The 27,366-nt window shown below is 40.8% G+C and overlaps 1 protein-coding gene across 1 annotated transcript in view; it reads left to right on the forward strand.

Moving 5' to 3' along the window:
• ABTB2 (ankyrin repeat and BTB domain containing 2) overlaps positions 1–27,366 on the forward strand; it is a 222,055-nt gene that overhangs the window by 170,043 nt on the left and 24,646 nt on the right. The window contains exons 6-9 of the mRNA XM_054971398.1: positions 1,053–1,142; positions 1,616–1,717; positions 19,784–19,880; positions 24,313–24,448. Of these exons, the coding sequence (XP_054827373.1) occupies positions 1,053–1,142; positions 1,616–1,717; positions 19,784–19,880; positions 24,313–24,448 (425 nt within the window). The remainder of the gene's footprint in view (positions 1–1,052; positions 1,143–1,615; positions 1,718–19,783; positions 19,881–24,312; positions 24,449–27,366) is intronic.

Below are 27,366 nucleotides of genomic sequence, written 5' to 3' on the forward strand. Positions count from 1 at the left end.
ACCCTAGTAGTCCCTGCCACCCATGATGAAGCCTGTAACAGCTAGTCCATGCGTGTACCTTCAGCTTCCTTCAGATCTCTTAAGGGGATCCTGATAAAATGTGGTGGGGGTGAGCCACCCAGCCAGCATGACTCACCCCAGGGGATCCAGCCCTATGCCCCAAAACCACCACAAGAGGAGAATGTGCCACCCAACTCCCACAGAGCGCCAATGGCTGCAGCCAAATTGGAGCTCAAAGCCCGCACCACCACCCCTGCCCTGTCACCAGAGGAAGGCAAAAAAAAAACCCAGCCCCACAGCCAATCTGACCTTGCAGAGAAAAATTCCTTTCTGCTCCGTCAAGGAGCAACCAGCATGCAAACAGTCCTGAGCAACCAGGCACAGACCACTTGGGCCAAATGCACATAAAGGTCCCCAACTGATTCCCCAACAGTCTCTTGCCAGACCATCCAGCCCCAGGAGCCACCACAGCATCTGTAACTAGAACAGAAAGGTGCTAGAATCTGACTGGTCACTGATGTACCCCTTATATGCCCTGGAAGCCCAGCGCCTGATAGATTGGATGTGAGCTGAGGGCAACCCACCTTCTGTCACAATGTTGGCAGGTCCAATTCTGTAGGAATGAGACCCAGATTCCCCAGGGGGAAGGCCAGTGTCCAGCCCAGCCCACATACTAACGATGTCCTGGAATCTGGTGAGAAAAGATCCACCAACATGCACCAGCAAGGGATCCTAGGCCACATGGTCATCTAGACAGGAAGGTCTCTGCCATCCAGACCAGGCAGATTATCCTTCTTGGAAACACAACCACAGCCAGCTATATATGATAAGTCCCAGTGATTTCAATGGCAGACTTAAGAACATGTTTAGAGTGTCCTCTATTGAAATAAATGTATTTTGGCTGGATTAGGCCCGAAGTACATAATATAAGGGGAGTGTGGAAATATTTATATTACTTAATGCTTAATGCGCCTGCACATGAAGCTATTCTGTGGGGGTTATAATTTGATTGGATTTTTATTTGTTACTGGCTATAACTTTTATTCTTAAAGGGTATGACTCCACTTATGTATGCCTGTGCCGCTGGAGATGAAGCCATGGTTCAGATGCTAATCGATGCTGGAGCAAATCTAGATGTACCTGTAAGTAAGGACTAAGCTCAGTGACTCTGTTCAGACTTCAAACTAGCAAGAACCATTACTAAATATGCCCCAGAAACACCACATGCCTCTTCATTGGGATCACATCTATGGCTGGACAGGCTTAGGATGAGCTTTCCCATTTACAAAATAATATATTCTACAGCAATAAAGCTTAAATCACCTTCAGAACCTGCCACAGATGAGATAATGATTAACACTGGCATGATAATGGGGAAATCGAAGAACTAAATATTTTCCCTCTGAAAGAGTAGCGTTGAAAGGAAACCAGTAGATGCATTAGAGAGGCCCAAGGGAATGAATACACTGATTGGTGTTGGCAATGCTTTCTGAGTTGTGTCCATCTGACACTCCCCGGGGCTGTAATTTACCAAGTAAGTGCCACTCACAAACTTATCTAAGGCATGTGAAGAGAAGACAAATTTCAGTAGCTAAGTATCTTTCAATGTTCACAGGTCCCTGGTAGTACTTCCCGATACCCATCAGTTCACCCTGACAGCCGGCACTGGACTGCGCTCACCTTTGCTGTGTTACATGGACATATCTCTGTGGTTCAGGTAAGCAAAAGAGAAGGCATCATATGTCTCTAATGGACAGGACATGTAGGCTCCAAATATGGGTACTTCTACCATTTTCTTTGGGCAGATGCTTCTAAGGTTAAATTTACAGTATAAACCTCTAACAATTTTATACCAGTTTAAGTGGAGTGGAATTCCCCCCAAGGAATCCTAGTGATGGTGCTGAGAATTCTCTATTTCATATATTTATTTATGTATGTAGAACATTTCTATGCTGCTGTTCCATCCAAATATAGTGAGAGCAGTGTAGTATAGTGGTTATATAATGGTTAGTGTTGAACTAGGTTCTGAGAGACCCTAGTTCAAATCACCCATTCTTCCAAGGAAGCTCATTGGGTGACCTTGAGCTAGTCACACACTCTCAGCCTAACCAACCTTACAAAGTTGGTGTGAGGATAAACGGAGGAGAGGAGAATAATATAAGGCTGCTCTGGGTCCCTATTGGGGAAAAAGGCAGGGTATAAATGAAGCAAAATAAAATAAATAAAAAATAAATAGTCCCCAAGGCAGCAAGCATCAAAACTTTAAAACATCTAAGACATTAAAAGAGCATTTAAAATAAAATATATAAAAATATTTAAACAAATCAATAAAAACAGATACACACACATACACTAATGCACCCCATTTTATCTATTGGACTGTTGGGTTTGATGTATTGTCGATTTTCCGGGCTGTATTGCCGTGGTCTTGGCATTGTAGTTCCTGACGTTTCGCCAGCAGCTGTGGCTGGCATCTTCAGAGGTGTAGCACCAAAAGACAGAGATCTCTCAGTGTCACAGTGTGGATAAGATGTTGGCAGGTCATTTATATCTACTCAGGAGGGGTGGGGTTGAGCTGAGTCATCCTGCAAGAGTTTCCCAGGGTGTGGAATGCTAATGGCGGGAGGCTACACTGTATCCTGAGGAGGTTCCTTTGCATATGGATTGGTGCTTGATGTGCTAATCTTCTCTGCAGGGCTATTGTCGGGTATAGAGTGTTTTGTTAGCCTAGTGTTTTTCAGAACTGGAAACCATGCTCTGTTCATTCTTAAGGTTTCTTCTTTCCTGTTGAAGTTTTGCTTATGCTTGTGAATTTCAATGGCTTCCCTGTGCAGTCTGACAAAGTAGTTAGAAGTGTTGTCCAGTATTTTGGTGTCCTGGAATAAGATACTGTGCCCTGTTTGAGTTAGGCTATGTTCAGCCACTGCTGATTTTTCAGGTTGTCCAAGTCTGCAGTGTCTTTCATGTTCTTTTATTCGTGTCTGGATGTTATGCTTTGTGGTCCCGATGTAAACTTGTCCACAGCTGTAGGGTATATGGTATACTCCTGCAGAGGTGAGGGGGTCTCTACTGTCTTTTGCTGATCGTAGCATCTGTTGTATTTTTCGGGTGGGTCTGAATACTGCTTGAAGGTTATGCTTTTTCATAAGCTTTCCCATCTGATCAGTAATTCCTTTGATATATGGCAAAAACACTTTTCCTGTAGGACACTGTTTTTCCTTGGTTGTTTGATTCATCCTGAGTTTGATTGCTCTTCGGATTTCATTTCTGGAGTAGCCATTTGCCTGAAGTGCGTAGTTTAGACTACAGGAAAAAAGACAGACAAGCCCAATGCTCGACAATGCACACATTCTCATCAATCTGACAGACCATCAACTCTCACCAGAAGAAACCTCCATCTTGGCAAAGGGAGGAAACTTTGCAGTCACCCCCACCAGAATTCCTGTGGAAGACATCATTGCAAATGTAGAAGCTGCCATTCGTCATCTACCTGAAGAGGAAGCTGAGGAAATAAGAGGAGAGACAGCCAGGATTCTACGAAAGGCAAAGCTTCCCACCAGCAATATAACACGCAAGGAGAAAAATGCCATCAAGACCCTCAATGCAGATACAGACATCATCATTCTACCAGCTGATAAAGGCAATGCTACAGTGATCATGAAAACAGAGGTATACAAAAAGAAGATTAAGGAACTCCTGGACCCCTCCACCTACAAAAAACTAAAACGAGATCCCACCTGCAAAATCACCAGGCTAACAAATGCACTGATCAAGAATTCCTCACTACATCCTGACACGCACAGAAAACTATGCAAGACAGAAGCACAGCCACCTAGACTATATAGACTCCCTAAAATACATAAGGATTCAGTCCCACTCCGACCCATTGTGAGTGCCATTGGTTCACCGACATATGAATTAGCTAGACATCTGGCCGATCTACTGCAGGACCACATCGGGAAAACCTCGTCTTACATCAAAGATTCAGCAGATTTCATCAACAAAATCAGTTCTCTGAAACTCAATCCACAAGACATACTTGTCAGTTTTGATGTTGTATCCCTGTTTACCAAGGTTCCAGTAAAAGACACTATTGCACTTATTAATCAGATTTTCCCAGAAGATGTAACAGCCTTATTCCATCATTGTCTGACAACCAGTTACTTCCAATGGGATAACAAATTCTATGAACAGATGGATGGGGTGGCCATGGGGAGCCCTCTCAGCCCAGTTATAGCAAACTTCTACATGGAACATTTTGAAAAAACAGCTCTAGAATCAGCACCCCACAAACCTAGTGTATGGTTCCGGTTTGTGGATGATACATTTATCATTTGGAGCCATGGGGAGGAAGAATTGATGGGGTTTTTGAATCATCTCAACAACATCCACCTGAACATACAATTCACCATGGAGAAAGAAATCGAGAGAAAACTCCCATTTCTGGATACCTTGGTCATCCGCAAAGCAAACTTTCAGTTAGGTCACAAGGTCTACAGGAAACCAACTCACACTGATCGGTACTTACACAAAAACTCCAATCACCACCCCCGACAGAAAAGAGGCATAATGAAAACATTAGTGGATCGTGCAAGACGGATATGTGAGCCGCACTTTCTCAATGAGGAAATTAATCATCTAAACCACGCACTTCAGGCAAATGGCTACTCCAGAAATGAAATCCGAAGAGCAATCAAACTCAGGATGAATCAAACAACCAAGGAAAAACAGTCTCTTACAGGAAAAGTGTTTTTTGCCATATATCAAAGGAATTACTGATCAGATGGGAAAGCTTATGAAAAAGCATAACCTTCAAGCAGTATTCAGACCCACCCGAAAAATACAACAGATGCTACGATCAGCAAAAGACAGTAGAGACCCCCTCACCTCTGCAGGAGTATACCGTATACCCTGCAGCTGTGGACAAGTTTACATCGGGACCACAAAGCATAGCATCCAGACAAGAATAAAAGAACATGAAAGACACTGCAAACTTGGACAACCTGAAAAATCAGCAGTGGCTGAACATAGCCTAACTCAAACAGGGCACAGTGTCTTATTCCAGGACACCACAATACTGGACAACACTTCTAACTACTTTGTCAGACTGCACAGGGAAGCCATTGAAATTCACAAGCATAAGCAAAACTTCAACAGGAAAGAAGAAACCTTAAGAATGAACAGAGCATGGTTTCCAGTTCTGAAAAACACTAGGCTAACAAAACACTCTATACCCGACAATAGCCCTGCAGAGAAGATTAGCACATCAAGCACCAATCCATATGCAAAAGAACCTCCTCAGGATACAGTGAAGCCTCCCGCCATTAGCATTCCACACCCTGGGAAACTCTTACAGGATGACTCAGCTCAACCCCACCCCTCCTGAGTAGATATAAATGACCTGCCTACATCTTTTCCACACTGTGACACTGAGAGATCTCTGTCTTTTGGTGCTACACCTCTGAAGATGCCAGCCACAGCTGCTGGCGAAATGTCAGGAACTACAATGCCAAGACCACAGCAATACAGCCCGGAAAACCCACAACAACCATTGTTGGGTTTGAATTTGGGAGGAAAGAAATCCAGTTCTTTGTACAGCTATGAAGGGCTGTTAATAACAACAACATTTGATTTATATAATGCCCTTCAGGACAACTTAACACCACTCAGAGAAGTTTACAAAGTGTATTATTATTATCCTCACAACAATCACCCTATGAGGTGAGTGGGGCTGCGAGCGATCTGAAAGAGCATTTGTTTGTTCGTTCGTTTGTTTGTTTGTCCACATGACCATTCAAATATATCTGAATAGTCACCAGTTTACTATGATCCTGTTGCTTATATGACAATATCAATCCAAGGATTGATCTCCATATGATCTCTCATTACATTAAGATCTTAATTACATTAAGAGACTTCCGGTTTGGGATTAATGTAGACCTGTCGTGGTCCAGAAGATCGGCCATCAAGAGTATCTGTTTTGGGCTTGTCAAGTGCTTGGATTGCCAGCAGCCGCCCCTCCTCAGGCAGAGGAGGGTCTCGAACGCTACAAGACCCTGAGAGCGTGTGATCTCGGTGACAGGGGGGTTCTGAATAAAGGATTTCCCCTACCACCTTGAGGTCCCCTCGGAGAAGGACGAGCTAAAATCTCTACAGTGCTCTTTGAGCCATTCGATTGGCATAAGGTCGCCAGAAACCAAGCCTCGAGACCAGATTTGAACAATTGGAAACAAAAAGAAACAGCACGAAGATCCCACAAGGAACAAAAGAGGTAAAGATTGTTATCTTACTTTCCGGAATTGAAAATAGAAGAGAGACCCACTCAAATTTTAACACAGTGGATGATTGGGACATAAGAGGAAAAGAGAAAATAAATTTGGGACTAAAAAGAGAGTTTGACAAACTTTAAAGCGCAAAAAAGAATGGAAGTATTTTTTGTTTATGCATACCTGAGGTCGTGGCAAAGATAACAACCCTGAGAAAAGGGAGGGAGTCGGAGTACGAGTGCAGCAAATATCGCGAGAGGACAGAGAGCATTGAAGGAGTTGCCTAGAGAGGCCCGATTTGACGAGAAGCAACAGGAACAAGGAAGCAGAGGAAGAGAGAAGATAGCGGAAGCAAAACAAAGCAAAAACCGTGAGAATAAGGAGTGGGAATTGAAACGGAAGAGATTGCCAGCCATTCTAGGAATCAGGAAGTAAACAGGAAGTTACCATAGAGAAATTGCGCCCGATATTTTGAAAGCTTAAATTGGACTGGATTTTTTAAAAGAAAATAGACTTTAAATTAGTGGAATTAAGTAAAAACATTGGAAAATAAAAACGGAGCTTAGAAAGAGAGCAGCTACCTGGGGGGGGCGCAAAATCAAGTCCAGGAGCAATGAAGAAAGCGGAGAAGGAATGGCAGGTAACTATAGAAACAGCAATAGAAACACTGGGGGAAAAATGTTAAAGGGCAACAAAGAGCTGAGTCAATCGATGCAGAAGATGGAGGACAGCATGATAAGAAATATAAAAGAATTGGTGAAGTCAGAAATAACAGAGCTGGAAAGGAATATAGAGGGAGTTAAGAAAGAGCTGCAAACAACAAATCAGACAGTTCAAGAAATGGAACAGAAAACTACAGAGCTGACATCTAAGACATCTAACCTGAAAGAAGAAAATCGAGTGCTGCAGGAACGGATGGCTGTAATGGAATGTAAGATCACGGAAAATCAGCTGAGATTTAGGGGTGTGCCTGAGACTACAACGCAGATGGCGCAGGAGCAAATAACAGAAATTCTGGCGGAATTTTTAAATATGCAACCAGAAGAGATAGCAACAAATTTGGATCTAGCATACAGAGTCAATTCCACCTATGCGCAACAGAAGAACTTACCAAGAGATATTATTGTTCAATTGATAACAAGAAGAGTGAAAGAGGAAATCCTGAAAAAGCATTTTGAAAATCTTCTGTCAATAAAAGGGAACAGAGTGAGAATTATGAAAGAGCTTCCCAGAAGAATTCTACAGGAAAGGAAGAAGTACAGAGAATTGACGCAAAAGTTGAGAGATAAGAGCATAAGTTACAGGTGGGAACTCCCAGAAGGATTGAGCTTCCAATTTCAGGCAAAGAGAATTACTATTAAGGCAAAGCATGAGATGGATCTATTCTTATTAGAAAATGACAAGGACTTTCCCAGAACAGACAGAAAATAACATGATGGAGTACAAATTAATATCTTGGAATGTTAATGGATTGAACTCACCACAATAACGTAAAGTAATATTTCATTGGCTAAAGAAACAAAATTGCAATATAATATGCTTGCAGGAAACACATATAAAAGAGCAACATGCAAAATTTTTGAAAAATGGCCAATTAGGGAAAGAGTTTATGACGACTGCAAAACAAAAGGGGAATTGTGATATATATAAAAGAGCAATTGGATCCTAAATTAGTTTTTAAAGATGCAAATGGAAGATATGTGGCGGTTGAAATAATGATGAACTCTAAAAAGACTTTGATTTGGGGAATATATGCACCAAATGGAGCAAAACATGAATTTTTCAAGGAGATTATACAAAATTTAGACCAACATTCATATGACCAAATAATGTTGATGGGAGAGTTTAATGGGGTAGTGGACCTGCAAGTAGATAGGAAAACTAAGCTGACAAAGCAAAAATTGGGGAAGTTACCAAAATCGTTTTTTGAACTGATAGAACAGGAAAAGCTGATGGATGTTTGGAGAAGCCGGAATCCTAAAGTTAAAGATTTTACATTTTACTCGGCAAGACATCAATCATTTTCGAGAATTGATATGATTTGGACAACAAAGGAGTTGAGTGGTATGACAAAGAAAATTGAGTTAATGCCAAGAGTGAGCTCAGATCACAACCCTGTAATGTGGAAGGCCTCGAGTCGACACAGGAAAATAACATGGAGATTGAACGAAGATCTGTTACTGAAGCAAGAAAATGTAGAATATATCCAAAAGGAAACGAAATTCTTCTTCCAATACAATGTAGACCAAGAGGTACCAATGTATATGGTGTGGGATGCATATAAAGCAGTGATGAGAGGAATTTTGATTACATTGAACAATAAGGACAAGAAAAAAAAGAGATGAGAAATTTAAAGAAATTCAGGAGAAATTTTCAAAAAAAAAGAGCAAGAGTTAAAGAAAAGACCGGGTAAGAAAGTAATAATCCAAGAAATTAAGCTATTGCAAGAACAGTTACAGACTTTTGCTAATAAAGAACTAGAATGGAAACTGAGGACGTTACAGCAGAAATCATTTGAAGGGGCAAACAAGCCAGGGAAATATCTAGCTTGGCAACTTAAAAAGAGGAACAAGAAAAAAATAATTAATAAAATAATAGAAGATGGGAAAGAATTAATGGACCATCAAGCCATAAAGAGAGATTTTTATAAATATTATGCCAAATTATTTCAGAAAAGAACAATAGAACAAGGGAAAATCAATGAATACTTTGAAAAAGCTAAATTACCAAAGATTACAAAGGAAATGAAAGAGACCTTAAATTGCCAAGTTACGGAACAGGAAATTTTAGATGCCATAGAGTCAACCAAAGTGGGGAAAGCACTGGGCCTGGATGGAATACCAGCAAAGTTTTATAAAATAATGAAAATGGACCTAGTGCAATCCCTACGAAAGCTGATGAATAGTATTTTGAAAAGAGAAGGCTTTCCAGACACCTGGAACGAAGCCACTATTTCATTGATCCCAAAGGAGTCACAAGATTTAACGGATGTAAAGAACTACAAGCCAATATCTTTTTTAAATAATGACTATAAAATTTTCGCCAAGATATTAGCAGAAAGGCTCAAGAAACTACTAATGGACTGGATTGGAGAAGAGCAAGCCAGATTTTTACTAAATAGACAAATCAGAGACAATTTGAGAGCAGTGTTAGATGCCGTGGAATATTATGACAAGCACCCTGATAAGGAGATAGGCTTTTTCTTTGCGGATGCAGAAAAAGCCTTTGACAACTTAAATTGGGACTTTATGTTTGTAACAATGGAAAAGATGGACTTGGGGAAAGACTTCATAGAGGCAGTGAAGGCTATTTACAAGAACCAAAGAGCGACACTGTGTTTAAATAACGATGTAACAGCAAGATTCGAGGTAAGAAAAGGTACGAGACAAGGATGCCCACTTTCGCCCTTATTATTTGTGATGGTGTTGGAAGTCCTATTGAGGCAAATAAGAGAGGATGACGATATTAATGGAATAAAGATCAAAGGTTTCTCATATAAGTTCAGAACTTTTGCGGACGATGTAATGTTTTTAGTAGAAGAACCAACTCAGAGATTACCAATATTATTGGACAAAATTAAGGAGTTTGGAGACCTGGCAGGATTTTTTATAAATAAAGCTAAGTCCAAATTGCTTTGTAAAAATATGAGAAAGGAGAAACAACAGGACTTGATGAGAATAACAAATTGCGAAGTGATTCAGAAAATGAAATACCTAGGAATTGAGTTAACAGTTAAGAACATAGATTTGTTTAAGAACAACTACGAAAAACTATGGGCTCAGATAGAAAAAGATATGATTAAATGGAATAAACTAAATATGTCTTTGTTAGGTTGCATTTCAGTAGTTAAAATGAATGTATTACCTAGAGTGATGTTTTTATTACAAACGATTCCAATCATAAAAGACAAAAAGCAGTTTGATAAATGGCAGAGAAAAATTGCAGAATTTGTGCGGGCAGGGAAGAAACCGAGAATAAAAATGAATGTGCTATGTGATGCCAAAGAAAGGGGGGGGGGGCTTGCAATTACCAAATTTGAGAATATATCATGAGGCAATATGCCTAACTTGGCTGAGAGAATGGGTAAAATTGTCTAATCGTAAATTATTGGCTGTAGAGGGACATAATAAGCTGTTTGGATGGCATGCACATTTGTGGTATGATAAATACAAAATGGACTCTATGTTTCTTCATCATTATGTTAGAAAGAATCTCTTTGTGGTATGGCAAAAATATAAGATGTTTTTAGGTGAAGAAAGACCATTGTGGATAGTACCAGCTGAAGTTGTGAACCCAAGTCTGGAATATAAAGGAGAAGAATGGATAACCTACTAAGAACTGTTGAAGTGGGACAAAAACGAACCTAGGATTAAAGACAATATAGAGTTACCATTTCAATATAGATGGTTACCATTTAGGCAAATTAAAGATCTATTTGAAACTGATAAAAGAAAGAAAGGTTTTAGACAGGAGCATGGGGACCTAGAAGAACTTTTGTTAGGTGATGGCCTAAAAATTATCTCTAAGATATATAAACTTTTGTTGAAATGGTACACGGAGAATGAAACAGTTAAAGTTCAAATGGTAAAATGGGCAATGAATTTTAATAGAGAAATTACAATGGACACTTGGGAATGAATATCTTTGGAGAAACACAATGAAAATATCGACAGCTACTAGTCTAAAAGAGAACGGCTATAAGATGATGTACAGATGGTATTTAACACCAACAAAACTAGCAAATGCCAATAATCAAATGTCAAACAAATGCTGGAAAAGGAAAATCATGAAGGTTCAATGTACCATATGTGGTGGACTTGTGAAAAAGCTAAGCTATTTTGGTCTAAGATTTTTGCTGAAATGTCATCAATTTTGAAAAGTAATATAGCAAAAAGCCCAGAACTGTTATTATTGGGGTTAAATATGGAAAATGTTAATGTTAAGGATAGAGTCCTGGTTTATTACATGATGATGGCTGCAAGACTACTGTATGCTCAACACTGGAGACAGGAGGAGCTACCAGAAATTCAAGATTGGATTCAGAAATTGTTGCACATGGCGGAAATGGACAAATTAACAAGGAAATTGAAAGAACGAAATCCTAGGGAATTTGTGGAAGATTGGGGTAAACTTAAAAAATATTTAGAAAAGAAATGGGACGTGAAAGATCAGTTGTGGTCTCTTGATAACTACTGAGAGATTTAGAAATATAAGATAAAACTTTGCCTTAAACAATAGGGGAAAAGCAATTTAGACTGGAGTTAGTTATTAGGGGAAAAGGGGTCAGAGTGCTGTTGGGAGTCAATAAGGGAAAAGAGGAGGGGTGGGATAACATATATTAAGAAAATGGGTATATTGTTGTAAAATGTTTTTGAAATGTATGTGAACCCATCCAATAAATTTTTTTTAAAAAAACTGTTTATGTGATTAGTTATTACAGGCTAAGGGAGTCATCTGGAAATTTAAATCTTGTTGATATTACTTAATTAGGGAATAAAATAATCAAGTATCATCTATGAACACAGTCTGCATAATAAATGTATAATTTATGTTAGTTTTTGTATTGCTTTTTTCCCTCTCTCAAAATAATGAAAAAGTATGAACTGGTTCCTTCGTTAATCAGTTTCTGTAGGCTCAGTAAATATAAGATGATGTGTTTACATATACAAAAGTAGACTGGCTTCTTAATAAGACCCTGAAAATATATCCAAAAGTTCGTTTAGTCAGAGCCTAAAAATAGTAATTTCATGGTCATTACAAAACCACAATAACTTGCAGCAGAATTTCTCTAATATATCAGGTGCCTTCTGGTGCAGACCATGTTCATAGATGATACTGTCTGTTATGGTCAAAGTTTATGCAAAATTAGGACCCATTGATTTGATATAGGCTCTTGAAATACAACAATAGCAGTTTATTAGCTGGAGGTATAATAAGTTATTTCTGTTCACATAAGTAGCAAGCAATAGTAGGTTGTGTGCATTCAGTATTGCATTATCCATATATGCAAATGGCCATGAAAATTAGATTCTTCTTTCAAAGACTTGGCCTCTTGCCAGTGCACTCTTTAGTATTGGAAAGGCTGGGCACACTTACTTTACACTTGAGATAATAAATACATTTTACTCCAAAGACAGAGGTGAGAATCCTGTCAACATAACTGACTAGAAGGAATTAAGCCTTGATCTTTCTAAGCAATGTTTATGTTAACTACAATTAATGTTTACTCCCTCCCTGTTATCCAGATGTAAAACATTTAATTTTTGGAAGCTCAAAACTCCACACATCTCCAGTTACATGTAGGAATTAATCACATCATCAGTTCTGATATTAAAACAAATATATAGTGGACAGATCTGTGGACAACAATCCTCAGAGTCTTCTTGCAATGGTAGCATGATGAATCAGAAGTTCAAAGCAAAACGGACTTCCGGTTTGGGATTCATGGAGGTCTAACGCAGCTCCATTTGTGGAGCTGACCGGATTGCCGTTTTAACCGGCCGGAGGGGTGAAAATAACCCGCGGCCGACTGCTCTCAGGTGGGGAGCAGGCAAAGAACGCTCAAGACCCTAGGGTGAGTTAGATCTCGGACGAGGGGGGGCTCTACACAAGGAGTCTCCCCCCCGATCCTTGAGGTCCCACCTTGCGACGGGTCGGCTATAATCTCTGCGGCAATTTTGGGGCCAATTCGGCTGGCATAAGACCTACATACCCAAGCTTCGATCGGGGAGGGAAGTCGAGAGGAGAATTTAAGATCGAAACAGCGATTACAACCCGAGAAAGCTGGAGAGAAGGTAAAGATCGCTATCTCTTGAAACGGGACAGATTGACAAAAACAGAGAGGAAAGAAAGTAGACTTTTAAACTGCAACAGACTAGCGAAAAGGAGGTGAAGACTCGGCAGGAGTTGTATTTTAAAAGAGACTAAGTTTAAAGAAGTTATTACAAAAATCGGACTATTGTTTTGAATACCTGTGGTTTTGGAGCTGTGGGAAAAAGACACCATCGCGAGACCTGCTGTGGGAAGACGGGAGACAGGAAGTGCGTAACAACAATAGAGTGGCTGGAGGGAAGCGGCCCTTGCCAAAGGACAGGAAGTGGGGAATCGCCATCTTTGAAAGTGGAAGGGTCGTGGCTTCAGCGGAAGAGGAAGTAGGCCATCTTGGATTATAATAACATAGAGAAACCATAGAGAAAAGACGCCCGACATTTTGGATATAAAAAATTAATTTTGGCAAAGATTGGGACATTTAAAAAAAAAAGGAAAACGTTTAATTATACGCCACGGAGCTGAGGAAGAGAGCAGATTCGTGGGAGCGAGCTAAAGCAAGCCCCACGATGTCGAAAAAAGAGTGGCAATCGGCAATAGAAAACTTGGACAAAAAACTTATAGACATGATGAAAGAACTTAAGGACACGAAATTGGAGCTTATTAAAGAGGTCAAGGAAGTTACACAGACAGTAAAGTCGGAGCTGTCAGAAGTGAAAAAAGGTGTGGAAACGATTAGCAGTGAATTACAAGGAACGCAGCAGAGAGTTAAAACAGTAGAAGACGCGATGGAGAATTTAATAGACACGCAACAAACAGAGATGAGGCTGGTGAAGGGGAGGATGTCAGTTGCAGAAACTAAACACATGGAGAAGCAGCTTCGTTTTCGTGGTCTGCCAGAAGTGGAAGGGAAGTCAGCGTAAGAACAGATGACTGAGGTGTTGGCTGATTACCTGGGGAAGGAGGAGGAGGAAGTTGTGGCTATCCTAGATGTGGCGTATCGTGTGAACTCGAGAATTGCAACCCAGAGGAAACTACCAAGGGATGTGATTGTGCAGTTTACAACTAGAAATATGAAAGAGAGGATTGTGACCAAACAATTTCAAGATCCATTGGAGATTGATGGCAAGACGATTATTATAATGAAGGAACTGCCCAGATCAGTGTTATTGGACAGGAAAAAATATAGAGTGCTAATTCAGACTTTGAAGGACATGAATATCAGATACAGATGGGAGTTACCGGAAGGAGTGTCCTTTGAGTTTGGAGGGGCAAAAAAACGCATCAGATCTGAGCGGGAGATGGAGAGATTTATCAAGGACAATGAAAAAGACTTACCAACAAAACCATGAATATGGAGTGTAAAGTATTATCTTGGAATGTAAATGGACTAAACTCACCGAATAAGAGAAAAAATATTTTTCATTGGCTACTAAAACAAAAATGTGATATTGTTTGTTTGCAGGAGACCCACATTAGAAAACAGGATGTAAAATATTTAAAATCTGGAAAATTGGGCAAAGAATTTGTAGCGGCTTCCAACAAGAAAAAAAGAGGAGTGGTGTTGTATATAAAAGAGGAGCTGCAGCCAAAATTTGTTATGAGAGATGTGGAAGCTAGATTTGTAGCAGTGGAATGTAATTGGAACTTAAAGAGAGTGTTGGTAGTCGGACTTTATGCACCTAACGGTGCAAAGGAAAGCTTCTTTGAGGACTTAAGGAAGCACCTAGACGATCTTGTATATGACCAGATAATTCTTGCTGGAGATTTCAATGGAGTGACAGATTTGGAATTAGACAAAAAGACTACAAAAGCACAAAAGAAAAGAGGACTATTGCCAAAGCTTTTTTTTGAGTTGATTCAACAAGAGACTCTCGAAGACGTATGGAGGAGAGAATATCCTAAAACCAAACAGTTTACTTTTTATTCTGCAAGGCATCTTACATTATCAAGAATTGATATGATCTGGGCCTCAAAGGACTTAGCGCTATGGACTAAGGAGGTAGAAATAATGCCGATGGTAGGCTCAGATCACAACCCAATTATGTGGAAATTTGGAAAAAGGAGAAAAAGGAAAGCCTGGAGAATAAATGAGGACCTGTTACAGGAAAGTGAGAATATGGAAACACTGAGAAGAGAGACTAAGTTTTTTATACAATACAACGTGAATAAAGAAGTACCAACCAGTAAAGTTTGGGACGCGTACAAGGCGGTTGTAAGGGGCATACTAATGGACTTAAATGGTAGAGCAAGGAAAAAGAAAGAGGAGAAAAGACAAGAGATTGAGGAGAAAATAAAGGCCAAAGAAGTACAGTTAAAAAAGAGACCAGGGAAAAAGAAAATACATCAGGAAATCAAAATTCTTCAAGAACAGTTAACAGCAATGAGTAACAAAGAATTGGAGTGGAACCTTAAAAGACTGAATCAAAAAGCTTTTGAGGGTGCTAATAAACCTGGGAAATATTTGGCATGGCAATTAAAGAAGAAAAGGGAAAAGAAAATAATAAATAAAATTTGTGAAGAAAACAAAACGTATTTGGAGCAGACTACCATTAGCAGAGCCTTTTATAAATTTTACGCTAAGCTGTATAATAAAAAAGAAGTAAACAAAGAATCAATAGCATCATATTTGGAGAAAACCAAACTTCCAGAGATCTCGGAAGCTTGGAGAAATAAGCTGAACAGTGAAGTAACTGATGAGGAAATAAATATGGCAATACAATCCGCAAATCTAGGAAAGGCGCCAGGGCCAGATGGACTTACGGCTAAATTTTATAAGACAATGGCTAATGAACTGGCACCATTCCTAAAAGAGGTGATGAACGGAGTTTTTAGGGATCAAAGAATTCCAGACACTTGGAGCGAAGCGAATATATCATTGATCCCAAAAGAGGGCCAAGATCTGACTAGCGTGAAAAATTATAGGCCTATATCACTACTCAATAATGACTATAAAATTTTTGCGAAGATATTGGCGGAGAGATTGAAGGGGTGGCTCTCGGAAGTCATAGAGGAGGAACAAGCAGGCTTTTTGCCAGACAGACAAATAAGAGACAACTTAAGGACAGTGATCAATGCTATTGAATACTACGACAAGCGTTGTGACAAAGAGGTTGGTTTCTTCTTTGTAGACGCTGAAAAAGCGTTTGACAATTTAAACTGGGACTTTATGTTTGCCACTATGGAAAAGCTACAACTGGGAGAAAGATTCGTCAGAGCAATCAAGGAAATCTATAGAGACCAGACTGCAGCAATTGTAGTGAATGATGAATTGACCAAAAAATTGACGATTAGTAAAGGAACAAGACAAGGTTGCCCGTTATCTCCATTGTTGTTCATTTTAGTATTGAAGATTCTGATGATACAAATTCGACAAGATGAGGAAATACGAGGAATAAAAATAAAGGACTATTCATATAAGGTCAGAGCATTTGCAGACGACATAATGTTAATTGTAGAAGACCCACTGGAGAACATGCCAAAAGTGATAGACAAGATCAAGGAGTTTGGAGATTTGGCAGGTTTCTTCATTAACAAAAAGAAGTCAAAGATATTATGCAAAAACATGACTAAGCAGAAACAACAATTGTTAATGGAAACAACGGATTGTGAAGTAACTAGTAAGGTGAAATACTTGGGAGTTGAGCTGACTGCAAAAAATATAGATTTGTTCAAGAATAATTATGAAAAATTATGGACTCAGATAGAGAGAGACTTGATCAAATGGAATAGATTGAACCTGTCATGGTTGGGCAGGATTGCAGCAGTTAAGATGAATGTGTTACCAAGAGTAATGTTTTTGTTACAGACAATACCAATCATCAGAGACTCTAAACAATTTGAAAAATGGCAGAGGAAAATATCAGATTTTGTTTGGGCAGGCAAGAAGCCTCGAGTGAAAGTAAAAGTATTACAAGATGCAAAGGAGAGAGGCGGAATGCAACTGCCCAATCTGAGACTTTACCATGATGCAATCTGCCTAGTTTGGCTAAAAGAGTGGATGACATTAAAGAATAAGAAACTATTAGCCCTAGAGGGATATAAAAAAATTTTTGGATGGCACGCATACCTATGGCATGACAAAGTAAAGGTCAACTCGATGTTCCTGCATCATTTTGTAAGGAGAAGTCTATTTACAATCTGGAAGAAGTATAGAACTTACCTACAAGAAGGAACCCCCTTGTGGGTGGTTCCATATGAGGTGATAGATCCGAGAGCTGTGGATAATGAACAACAATGTTTAACGTACAAAGAAATAACTAAGATTGAAGTATCTAAACTTAGAATAAAGACGCAAGAGGAACTATCACCTAACTATGATTGGTTTCAGTATAGACAGATTAGAGACTTATACAACTCAGACTTTGCAAAAGGGGGCATACGAACAGAGAACTCGGAACTAGAGCAGACCCTTCTTAAAGAAGACAAGAAAAGAATATCCAAGGTATACCAAGTATTGCTGAAATGGTATACTGAGGATGAGATAGTTAAAACACAGATGGTGAAATGGGCTATAAATTTCAATAAAGAAATAACAATGGAGGCATGGGAATACTTGTGGAAAACTACAATGAAGACAACGACATGTATCAATATTAAAGAGAACATTTTCAAAATGATCTATCGTTGGTACATGACACCAAAGAAGATTGCGCTAGGGAATTTGAATACTTCTAATAAATGCTGGAAATGTAAGAAACATGAGGGCTCCCTCTATCATATGTGGTGGTCGTGTGAGGTAGCTAGGCAGTTCTGGGGGGAAATAATAAGAGAAATGAGTGAAATTTTACAGTTTCAAATAAATAAGAACCCAGAACTCCTGCTGCTAAACTTGGGAATGGAGGGAATTCCAGCCCATCATAGGACGTTGATTTTTTATATGACTGCAGCAGCTAGACTTTTGTATGCGCAGAAATGGAAAGTACAAGAAGTACCAACTATTGAAGATTGGATCTACAAATTGCTGTATATGGCTGAAATGGACAAGATGACAAGAAAACTGAGAGATCTGGACTCAGGGCAGTTCAACACAGACTGGGAGAAGCTGAAACAATACCTGGAGAAGAAATGGGAGGTGGGAGGAAAACTGTGGCAGTTTGAGAACTACTGAAATATAATAAAAGTATAAAAGAGAGGGGTGACTTTACCGGGGGAGGAAGAGAAATGTGAATTTATAAGCAGTTAGATTAATTGATTGAGATATATATAGATATGTATAGGTCAACTGATAGAGAATAATTAATGATAAGGTTTAAACATGAGGATTGACTAACTAACAATATTTTCTTTCTTTGACAAGATTTATATGCACCAAACTGAATGTATAGAAGAGTTAAATTGATTGAGTATCTGAGGAGTTATATAGAATTACCATAAAAAGTTGAAATGAGTAATATATAGAGAACAAATCAAATTGTTTGATTTAAATGTGGGAAATTTTTATGGTTTATGATATATAGGTTTATATAGAACTATTCAAAACTGGAAAATGGGATAAATTGTTTATCTAAAGACGTATAGTTTGGGTGTATAATAATTAAAGGAGTTAATGATGCACTGCTTAATATAATGGAGAATGTATATCTGTTTTAGACAGAGGAATTTAATAGAAGTAAGGGAAAAGGGACAGAGGGTGGGAAAGCTGTTGGAAGTCAACAAAAGGGGGGGAAAGGGAGGGGGTTAGAAACGAAAAATTAGGGGAAAATTGATTGTAATGTAAAAATAAAAATGTTCTAACCCAATAAAAAATTTTTCAAAAAAAAAAAAAAGAAGTTCAAAGCAAAACATTCCTTTTAAGGACAGCATTCATTTTGATTGTTTTTCACCCATATTATTTTATACTTCAAGATATACCTGAGAAAAGCCAGCTGCATGACAAGATGCAATAAATGTGTGCCCATGACATCCCTAGTGATAATATGCTCGCCTTCTCCCTTAGTTGCAGGATCCCGCTTAGATTTCCACAAGCGCAAGGGCAGATTTTGCCTGATTCCCCCTCCTTTGAAAACCCTAAATACCCACCAAAATACTACTTCTGGGAGATAGGAGACCCCCAAGAATAGCTTAGGTGCAGACGGATGTCTCCTACAGGAAGGTGAATCAATAGAAATTGCCTCCTCTTGCACCCACAGAAATCTAGGGTGGACCAAATTGTAACTTACATTATTATTAACATATTTTTGGTACATCATGTCATCAGTTTGGAGTTTCATTAGCAATTAATAATCACAGGTTCCTATTCCAAAGGAACTTCTGATCTAAATTGAACAGTGGGAGGAAGATAAGGAAGGGAGGGAGAACTGGAGGAAACAGTGAATAAATGTAAGCAAATAACACATACTAGTTACAATTGGGGATAGGAACTAAGGGGTTAAATAAAAAGCTTCTCTAAAGAGGTGGTTTTTGAGGAGAGATTTTAGAGCAGAGAGAGAGGTTGCAGAGAAGATGTTTTGGGCATGGTGGCAGGCAGGGAGAAAAAGTGAAGTCACATAAAAGCTGGTTTAACATTTCCAAGAGACTTCCTTATTGCCATCTTCTCTTGTAAGCAGAGGTAGTGTCCTTCTGACATTGCACTTTCATGCATCTTAAAATGCAAGGGTGTTTCTCAGAGTTGAAATGCTTAAAAAACAATGTTTAATTAGTGCACGAGACACAAGAAAGAATAAGTAAAATGGGGGTATGTTGTAAATTTGATGAGCTTTGTCTGCTGCTCCTTTTTGAACTGTTTGTTGCTGCTGTGATTTTTGCAGTTGCTGCTGGATGCAGGAGCCAGTGTTGAGGGCTCTGCTGTGAATAGTGGAGAAGACAACTACACTGAGACCCCACTTCAGCTGGCTTCGGCAGCAGGCAAGTCTGAACAAGCGCTACATTTTCACTCCCCAGAAACAGAAAAGGGGACAGGAGTCTCTTCTGCAGAAGGGAGTGCAGACCCTCAGTATTACAGCTAGCAGCCTGAAAATCCTTTTGCATGCAGTCTGATTTCAAGGTGTCAGAACACGCAGACTGAGAAGGAACAGTATGTTCAAAACTGCCAAATACATCTGTTTTTCCCCATTATTTTTAAACTAATGGTTTTCACAGGATTGCAAATGAGAGTCCTGTATTCACAGTGGGACACCAGAACTATATTATTTGTTTGATCATTTCTGTCCCACTTCCTCCCTCACCAAAGCCACTTACAGAAATTTCCAAAACAATTTACACGGTGTAATTTAAATAAAGAAGACAAACAAAGAAAACAAACATTAGTGGTACCTAATACACTGGCTGGATAGTGTAAGCCCCAAGCAACAAGCCATGGACCAAGAGCCTTTGGGCTCCTCTTCTTTGATTCACACCTCTGTCCATACCCAGGCTTAAGTACCTGCAAGGAGAGGGAAAAACATATTTACACTGTGTGTGCAACCTACTCTGCACATTTAAGGTAATATGTACCCTAGCTGTATGCACAAATGCCTGATTCCTGTGATACTTTCCTCCTCCTTTGAAAGGAAAAGATTATGGAAATAGGTTGTATCAGCATACAAAAGTATATATCTAGAGTATATGTTGTCTTGAGGCACACATAGACTCTATACACTGCTCTGTGTGTGCCTTCTCCCTCAGCCTTTACAACCTGCCAAAAATGTTTCTGGTATTTTATAGAGTACAAGGATACAGATCCATGGCCGATTCCAGACGACTAACCTTAAATCGCTCCATGCCGCCCTCTTCCGGATCGCGACGGGGAAAATGCGAAATATCGCGTTTCCTCGCGCGAGTTTTGCGCGACGACGCGCAAAACTCGCGCGAGGAAACGCGATATTTCGCATTTTCCCCGTCGCGATCCGGAAGAGGGCGGCATGGAGCGATTTAAGGTTAGTCGTCTGGAATCGGCCCATGAATCAAAGAGCTTACAATTGAAAATCTGACACAGGAGATACACCAAAGACAGGGGAGGTTTACCAAGGCAGGGTATATAGGAAAAATATGCATTTGTTCCTAGTCTGGAGTGGTATGCGGACTAAGTTGTGCTAATGGCTCCACGGGAAAGATGGACTTTGAGGTAGGATTTGAAAAAGGAAAGAGTTGTGTCATCACACAGGTATTGTAAGAGACATTCAGGCATAAAAGGCAGGGGAGAAAGGGCAGAATCTTTGAGGACATAAGAGATCTTTGGAAGCCAGAAGTGATGAAATTGGGGGAAAGAAGATGAAGGAAAGCAGTATCAGAACATGAGAGAAGAGTACTTAGAAAGATAACACTGACAAGTTTCCACTGAGGAAGCCGATGCAGGAATTGAAGGAGGCTGTCACACACTCAGCAATGTGAGAAGTGATTTATTTGTTTGCAGAATTCTGGATAGACAGGAGAGAGGAGAAACAGTGGAAGGCCAGAGTGAAGGAGGTTGCAGAAATCAAGGCAGGTAGTGCCAAAAGTATGAACCAAAATTTTCAATGAGGAAGCAAAGAGGACAGAGTGGGTTGTTTTTCAGTTTGGTAAAGGAAGAAGTTGCATGAGCTGTCAAAAACTCAGTGTAAAGGGCAAAGGAGGGAGAATAGTCAAAGATAAAGCTGAGACTGTATGCCAGTTTTACAGTGTGGGTAGCTAGTGGATACGAAAAGTATATGAGGAGAGGAGGGTTTTGAAGGGGAAGGGAGGAGATCAGTTTAATACTGACAGTAAAATCCTAAGCAGAGTTATTCCAGTCTTCTAGATTTATTCCAGTTATTCCAGATTTCAATGGGCTTAGTCTGGAGTAACTCTGTTTAGGATTTCACTGTGAGTCTGAGATGGCAATGAGACATACAGAGGGAAATATCAGACAAGCAGTTGGAGTTCTTAAGGGCTAGGTTTAAAGGAGCAGGTGAAGGAGTTCAACAAAGGCTGAATCCACACACCCACGGAGCGTCCTGGCGTTGCGCTAAATGTTCGCTAAACACCCAGAAGTGTAGCATCTTTCTAGCGTGATTCAGAAATAATAGTAATTCAGAAATCGCGCTAGAAAGACGCTACACTTCCGGGTGTTTAGCGAACATTTAGCACAACGCCGGGACGCTCCGCGGCTGTGTGGATTCAGCCCATGACAGCATAGTAGTCAGCTCAGCAAATGACATGGAGAAAAGGAAAGGGTTGAGGAAAGTGTATGAAGAAGGAAAGCTGAGTGAGAAAGGAATGGTGGGAGAAAGAGTTTCAGTTTTATCGCTGAAGAAAGGCAAAATCTTAAGCATAGAGGGGAAAATGGGGGACAAGTCATAAGAGGGGCAGACAATGTAGAGAAAAAGAAGATGCACTGAGGACTCCTTATGTTGATATGCAAAAAGGTGTTTGCTTAGCCAGGTAGGTGGCAGGTGAGAAAGAGAATTTTCAGGAACAGTGGACAAAATCATCAGATGTTTTGTTCTTGAGAGGCATTTAGCTGCAAAATTGTATGAATGGAGCTATCAAATGGCATGTTAGACTGGGGAGTGAGAGAGTATTGTTACATTGAGAGAGCACAATAAATTAGAAGTGATGGGATGGTTAAGTAAGAATCTATGGAGTCCTTAGAGTGGGCAGCAGTGAGAGAAAAGTGAAGAGGGGACAACACTTTCTGTAAATCAATATGCTGCAGGTCACTGAAGGAACAAGAGATAGGATAGGGATGTGTGGGAACTGTGGACATTGCTAAAGGAATAAAATGAAGGTGAGACATGGGGATATTCCATAGCAACATGTTCAGAGGCAGAGCAGTTCTTGGCACAGACAAAATGGGAAATGGCCAAAGTGGAGGGAGGGGGCAAGATTAGACCAAAGGCAAACATCAATGAATGAGTTATAGAAAAGGACATGGGAGCCAGTTGGGCCTATCAACATGAATTTTGAAATCTCCAAGATGGGGGTGTTTCCAGACAAGAAGATGTGATCCATGCATCAAAGTGAAGAAAACAGTAAGAGTGAGTTGGGAGGTGGGATCATATATGACAGCAGATGTATAGGGAGAGTCACAGGGTTAGAGTTTAAATATTGGGAAGCTGTGGGGTGGAGGCTCTGGCAGGCACTGGAACCTGTACAATTCAAAGAATATCAACACCACCAGTGTGCTCTTTATAGTATGGTATGTGGGAAAAAGAGATAGCTGAAAAGAGAAAACAGCAATGCTCAGGCAACGGCAAGGGAGGAGAAGCCAGGTTTTAGAGAGGAGAAAGCATGACAGATCATGCAAGATGACTGTTTTCTGGATGAGGAAGCAGCATTCTCAGAGAGAGCAGGAAAGGGGGATAGTGAGGGGGCAAGCAGTAAATGGGAATGAGATCTAAAGAGATTTGGTGCTCGTTTCCACTGTCATAAGAATGGACACAAGCACCAAAAGCATAAGAAAGAGGAAAAGAGGTCAAGATAGGCGGGATAGTTTGGGAAGGTTGGGCAGAGGGATGAATGTCACGATGTAGCACTGATCATAAAGTGGTGCCAAAGGGGAGAGGCCTTTTCAGGCTTGTACGATAGTTCACTGGTGAAGGGGGATTTGGTGCCTTTACCAGAGGGTGACAATGGAGACCCCAGGGCTGCTTGTGTAGCACTGTACAGGCCCACACCTACCAAGTGGATAGCAGATCTCAGTGCTGGCAAGTGATTTCATCCCTTGCACTCAAGCCAGGCACTACTATCCATTCAGCAGCCATATGCTTTCATAGTGCAGCAGCCGCAGCAATCCCAGTGCCTCTCTTGCTTTCTCCTGCCACCATCTGGTAGAGGCGCCATGTCACATCTCTTTCCCCCTTCAGCACCACTCATTAATTGTAACAATAGTTCTTCCAGCAAACCACCATACAAGCCTCTCCTATGCTCCTTTCCCCCCAAACATTCATTCAGCAGCCATAAAAGGCACTCTTTAACTGGGTACCCCCTTTTTAATGGCCTTTTTAATGGCACTGAGATGGCCCTACTACTTAGTCCAAGTACTGGGTTACTTACTCTGGGAGGTGGTCAGACACTGAAGGAAATCATTTGCAACTAGTAGCAAAAGCAAGTGCAGGCAGGCACACCTACTTGGCAGGGGAAACCTGGAACTCCTGAGTTGATCTACTGTGTGCCAGCAGGACTGAGTTCACCAAAAACCCCTAGGCCCACCCACATTCCTTCCTAGCAGGCTACTTTACAGATACAGAAACCTGCCATCACAGTGAAAACAATTTGGCAAGCCTTCAGGAAAAAAATCTCTATAAATGAACATGTGGATAAATAAATGACTGGCCAGTTGATCTAATATCTGTAAAGTACATAAGAAGCATCATTGTTTTTCTGGCAATTGTTTTTCTAGGCAACTATGAGATGGTCAGCTTGCTGTTGATCAGGGGAGCAGATCCACTTCTAAGTATGCTTGAAGCAAATGGGATATCTTCGTCACTTCATGAAGACATGAACTGTTTTAGCCATGCTGCCGCACACGGACATAGGTAAACCTCTTCCTGTGATCCACCAGCAGTATAAGGTGCCTCACCTCCGGTCACCACAGAAACCTTTTTCTGTCTCCTAATGAAGGGGGGCAGAATTTAAGTACTAGCCTTAAACTTTTAAAAACAATCTTTCTGCAGCTTCTGCATATATGACAGCTGGTTGCTAAGGAAAGATGAAAGAAGTTTCTGACAGACATCTAGTTCTTCGTTTTGCCTTTCCTGCTTCAGAAGCCTCTAAGGCACTTGAACCTACTCTTGAAACACTCACAGCTGGCCTCTGAGACATGTTGCTTCCATGACAGAAGTGCTTTTTGTTCTTTGGCAGTTGTGGTGCAGGAATGTGTGTTTTTGTTACCACATAACACTTCTCTGCTGGCCTTCATGTCTATAATAACAATAACAACAACAGCAGCAGCAACAACAACAATAATTTGGTTCACATTGTGTGTAAATTAAAAAGGATGCAACACTGGCTCAGACGAACATCTAATATAAATAGAGAGTAAGGATAGGGACACAAAGAAAGACAAGAGAGCTCTCCCCATAAAACACAGTGTCAAGGCAACTGTGGAGGCCAATGTTGACAAACACCCCCTGTTACCAGAACTGCTCTTTATTATAATGGGGAAATTAGCTTTAGCAGTCTGTAACTTAAAATTAGCGCGGATCTTAACCTATGTCTACGGAGGTCCCGATCCCAGACACTCTAGTGAAAAAGAGGCAGACTACAAATAAGGTTCCAAACACGTGTATTTAGTGTGGCGTAAGCCTAAACTTGCACAAGCATACAAAGAACATACAAGACCTAAGAAACACAGAGTAGGAAATATAGAGACTTTCGCATTAGCGGGTTCCCAACGATGATAAGGGAAATACTCACAATCCTGGAGCGAAGCAGAGACACAGCAGCGAGGGTGGCCCAATGCCAGCACTGGGACCACAGACGGACAGCAAGGAAGTCTGGATAGGAATGGCCTAAGCACCGTGTGGTCTGGGAGACCAGCTTAAATACCCCAAAATGTACCCTGGGGCTGGTGCTGTACTTGGTGGTTCTCACAGTTTAAAACAAAGGTTCTAATGGGTTACTGAATGGCTTAGATGGGCCACTTTGGTAATCAGATTGTGATAAGTGACACCTCAGGAAGAGGGGACAAAAGAGGGAGGGGGAAATCCGAGTGGGCTGAATGGATGTTCCAGCGGACAGGGCTTGTCCTGATGTCATCAGCTGTGGAATGCGGAGGTTTCTTTGAGATGCATTCTCTAAGTGCTTGGGATGGTCGGCACTTAGTTCCTTCTCCGGGGTGGCTCCTAAGATATGCAGAGCGGGGCGAGGGGCTCTCGCTGCGGACGTGGTGTGCCCGCTTCGCCGAAATGGCTTCCCAAAGCAGTCTTTTCCTCAGGGTCTTCTAGCTGCCTAGGAACATGGATGCCGGCTGGGCATGGCTGGGGCTGGATAGCAGGCTGCCCGGTAGCGAGGGCAAGCTCGGGGACCGGCCCGCGGGAGGCTCCAGGCGGGAACTGACCAGGGAGCGCCTAGCCAGGCTCGCTGGAGGTTTCCCTGGCAGGCGCCCAGCTGCTAGCAGCGGCTTGGGCCCGTATGAGGCAGGCTTCCATGGAGGCAGGGGGAACAACACTTTAAAACACAGTCCAAGGCAGGGAACAGGCACGGTCCGTGGCAGATGGCAATGCAGGCACGGGGCACACTTGTAACACAGTCCAAACGCACACTAGGAAGTCCAGATACAGGTCAGGGCAGGGCTGCCCAGAAAAAGAGTCCTTTGTGCAGTTAACCAAACATGGAGTCAGTAAACTACACAGTCTATTGCAGCAGCAAGGTAATTAACACGCAGGCAGGAAACTGACACGTGTACCAGAACACACACGTGCAGGGCAGTCTTTGGTGCAGCAGTGAAACAGTAATGCAGGAAACTTTAACACAGTTCATGGCAGGCCTTAAAGCAGGGGAGGGGGCCTACTCGGCAACACCCCCCCCCCATTTTCAATACCAGCCCTTTTGGTGATGGAATGAGGTGCAATTTAAGGTAGCAGATTTTACACAGTATCACTTTCACAAACAATAAAAACATTTACATTTTTATTTGCACTTTTCATTGCCAAGATGCTTGCTATTAGAACTCAGGGGAACGAGACAGCTTTCCTGTCTTTTTCTGTACTGGGGTAAATAGCTGCTGAACAGACAATTTCTATTCAGGAAACGCAATGGGAGAAAGAGTTAACAGATATCTCCACTCTGTTCCAGCAGCATACCTGTGGTTAACATCTGCTTCTCACACCCCACCTTGTGACTCCCTTTTTTTTAAAAAAAAAGATCTCAGATCTGATTATAGATCGTGCTTGTTGTTTAACTCTGAGGTATTAGGAAATACTGGGGTTGAATGAGACATACTGCTGTCATCGATTTCTGCCCTTTAATACTTCCATGATGACATCTTGTTATTTTTTAATAGAGAAGTTTTTGGTGGGCTTATTATTTCACAGCAAACAAATGCCCATTTATGAAAAAATTGCCAGGAAGGGCAAAGGCATCCTTTAGTATGGGCCATCTATTCCTACAGCAAATTTAAACACCCAATTTGGGTGCAAAGAGAGCACCAACTAGCAGTAATTTCATAATCAATAAAGATTGATTTGGCTGTGTGGCAGTCATTGGGGTGTTGTTGTTGAGAGTTTCTTAAGCTCTTCACAGTTACTTAAATCTTTATGTTGGAAGTCTTTTGTTCCAGTGTTTTCCTAATCACTCTAGTACACTTTCTTTGAGTATTCTCTTACTCTTTTGATTTTAAGAAAGCTGGTACCATTTTTCCAGGATCCAAACCCCTTCTTTTCAAACACCAGTACTCTTCCTCAGTTTTTAACTGAATCTGAAGGTCTCCAAAGGCAGTTTCTAATCACACCAG

The sequence above is a fragment of the Eublepharis macularius genome, chromosome 2 (genome assembly GCF_028583425.1).
Source record: "Eublepharis macularius isolate TG4126 chromosome 2, MPM_Emac_v1.0, whole genome shotgun sequence".
In the NCBI taxonomy this organism is placed as follows: domain Eukaryota; kingdom Metazoa; phylum Chordata; class Lepidosauria; order Squamata; family Eublepharidae; genus Eublepharis; species Eublepharis macularius.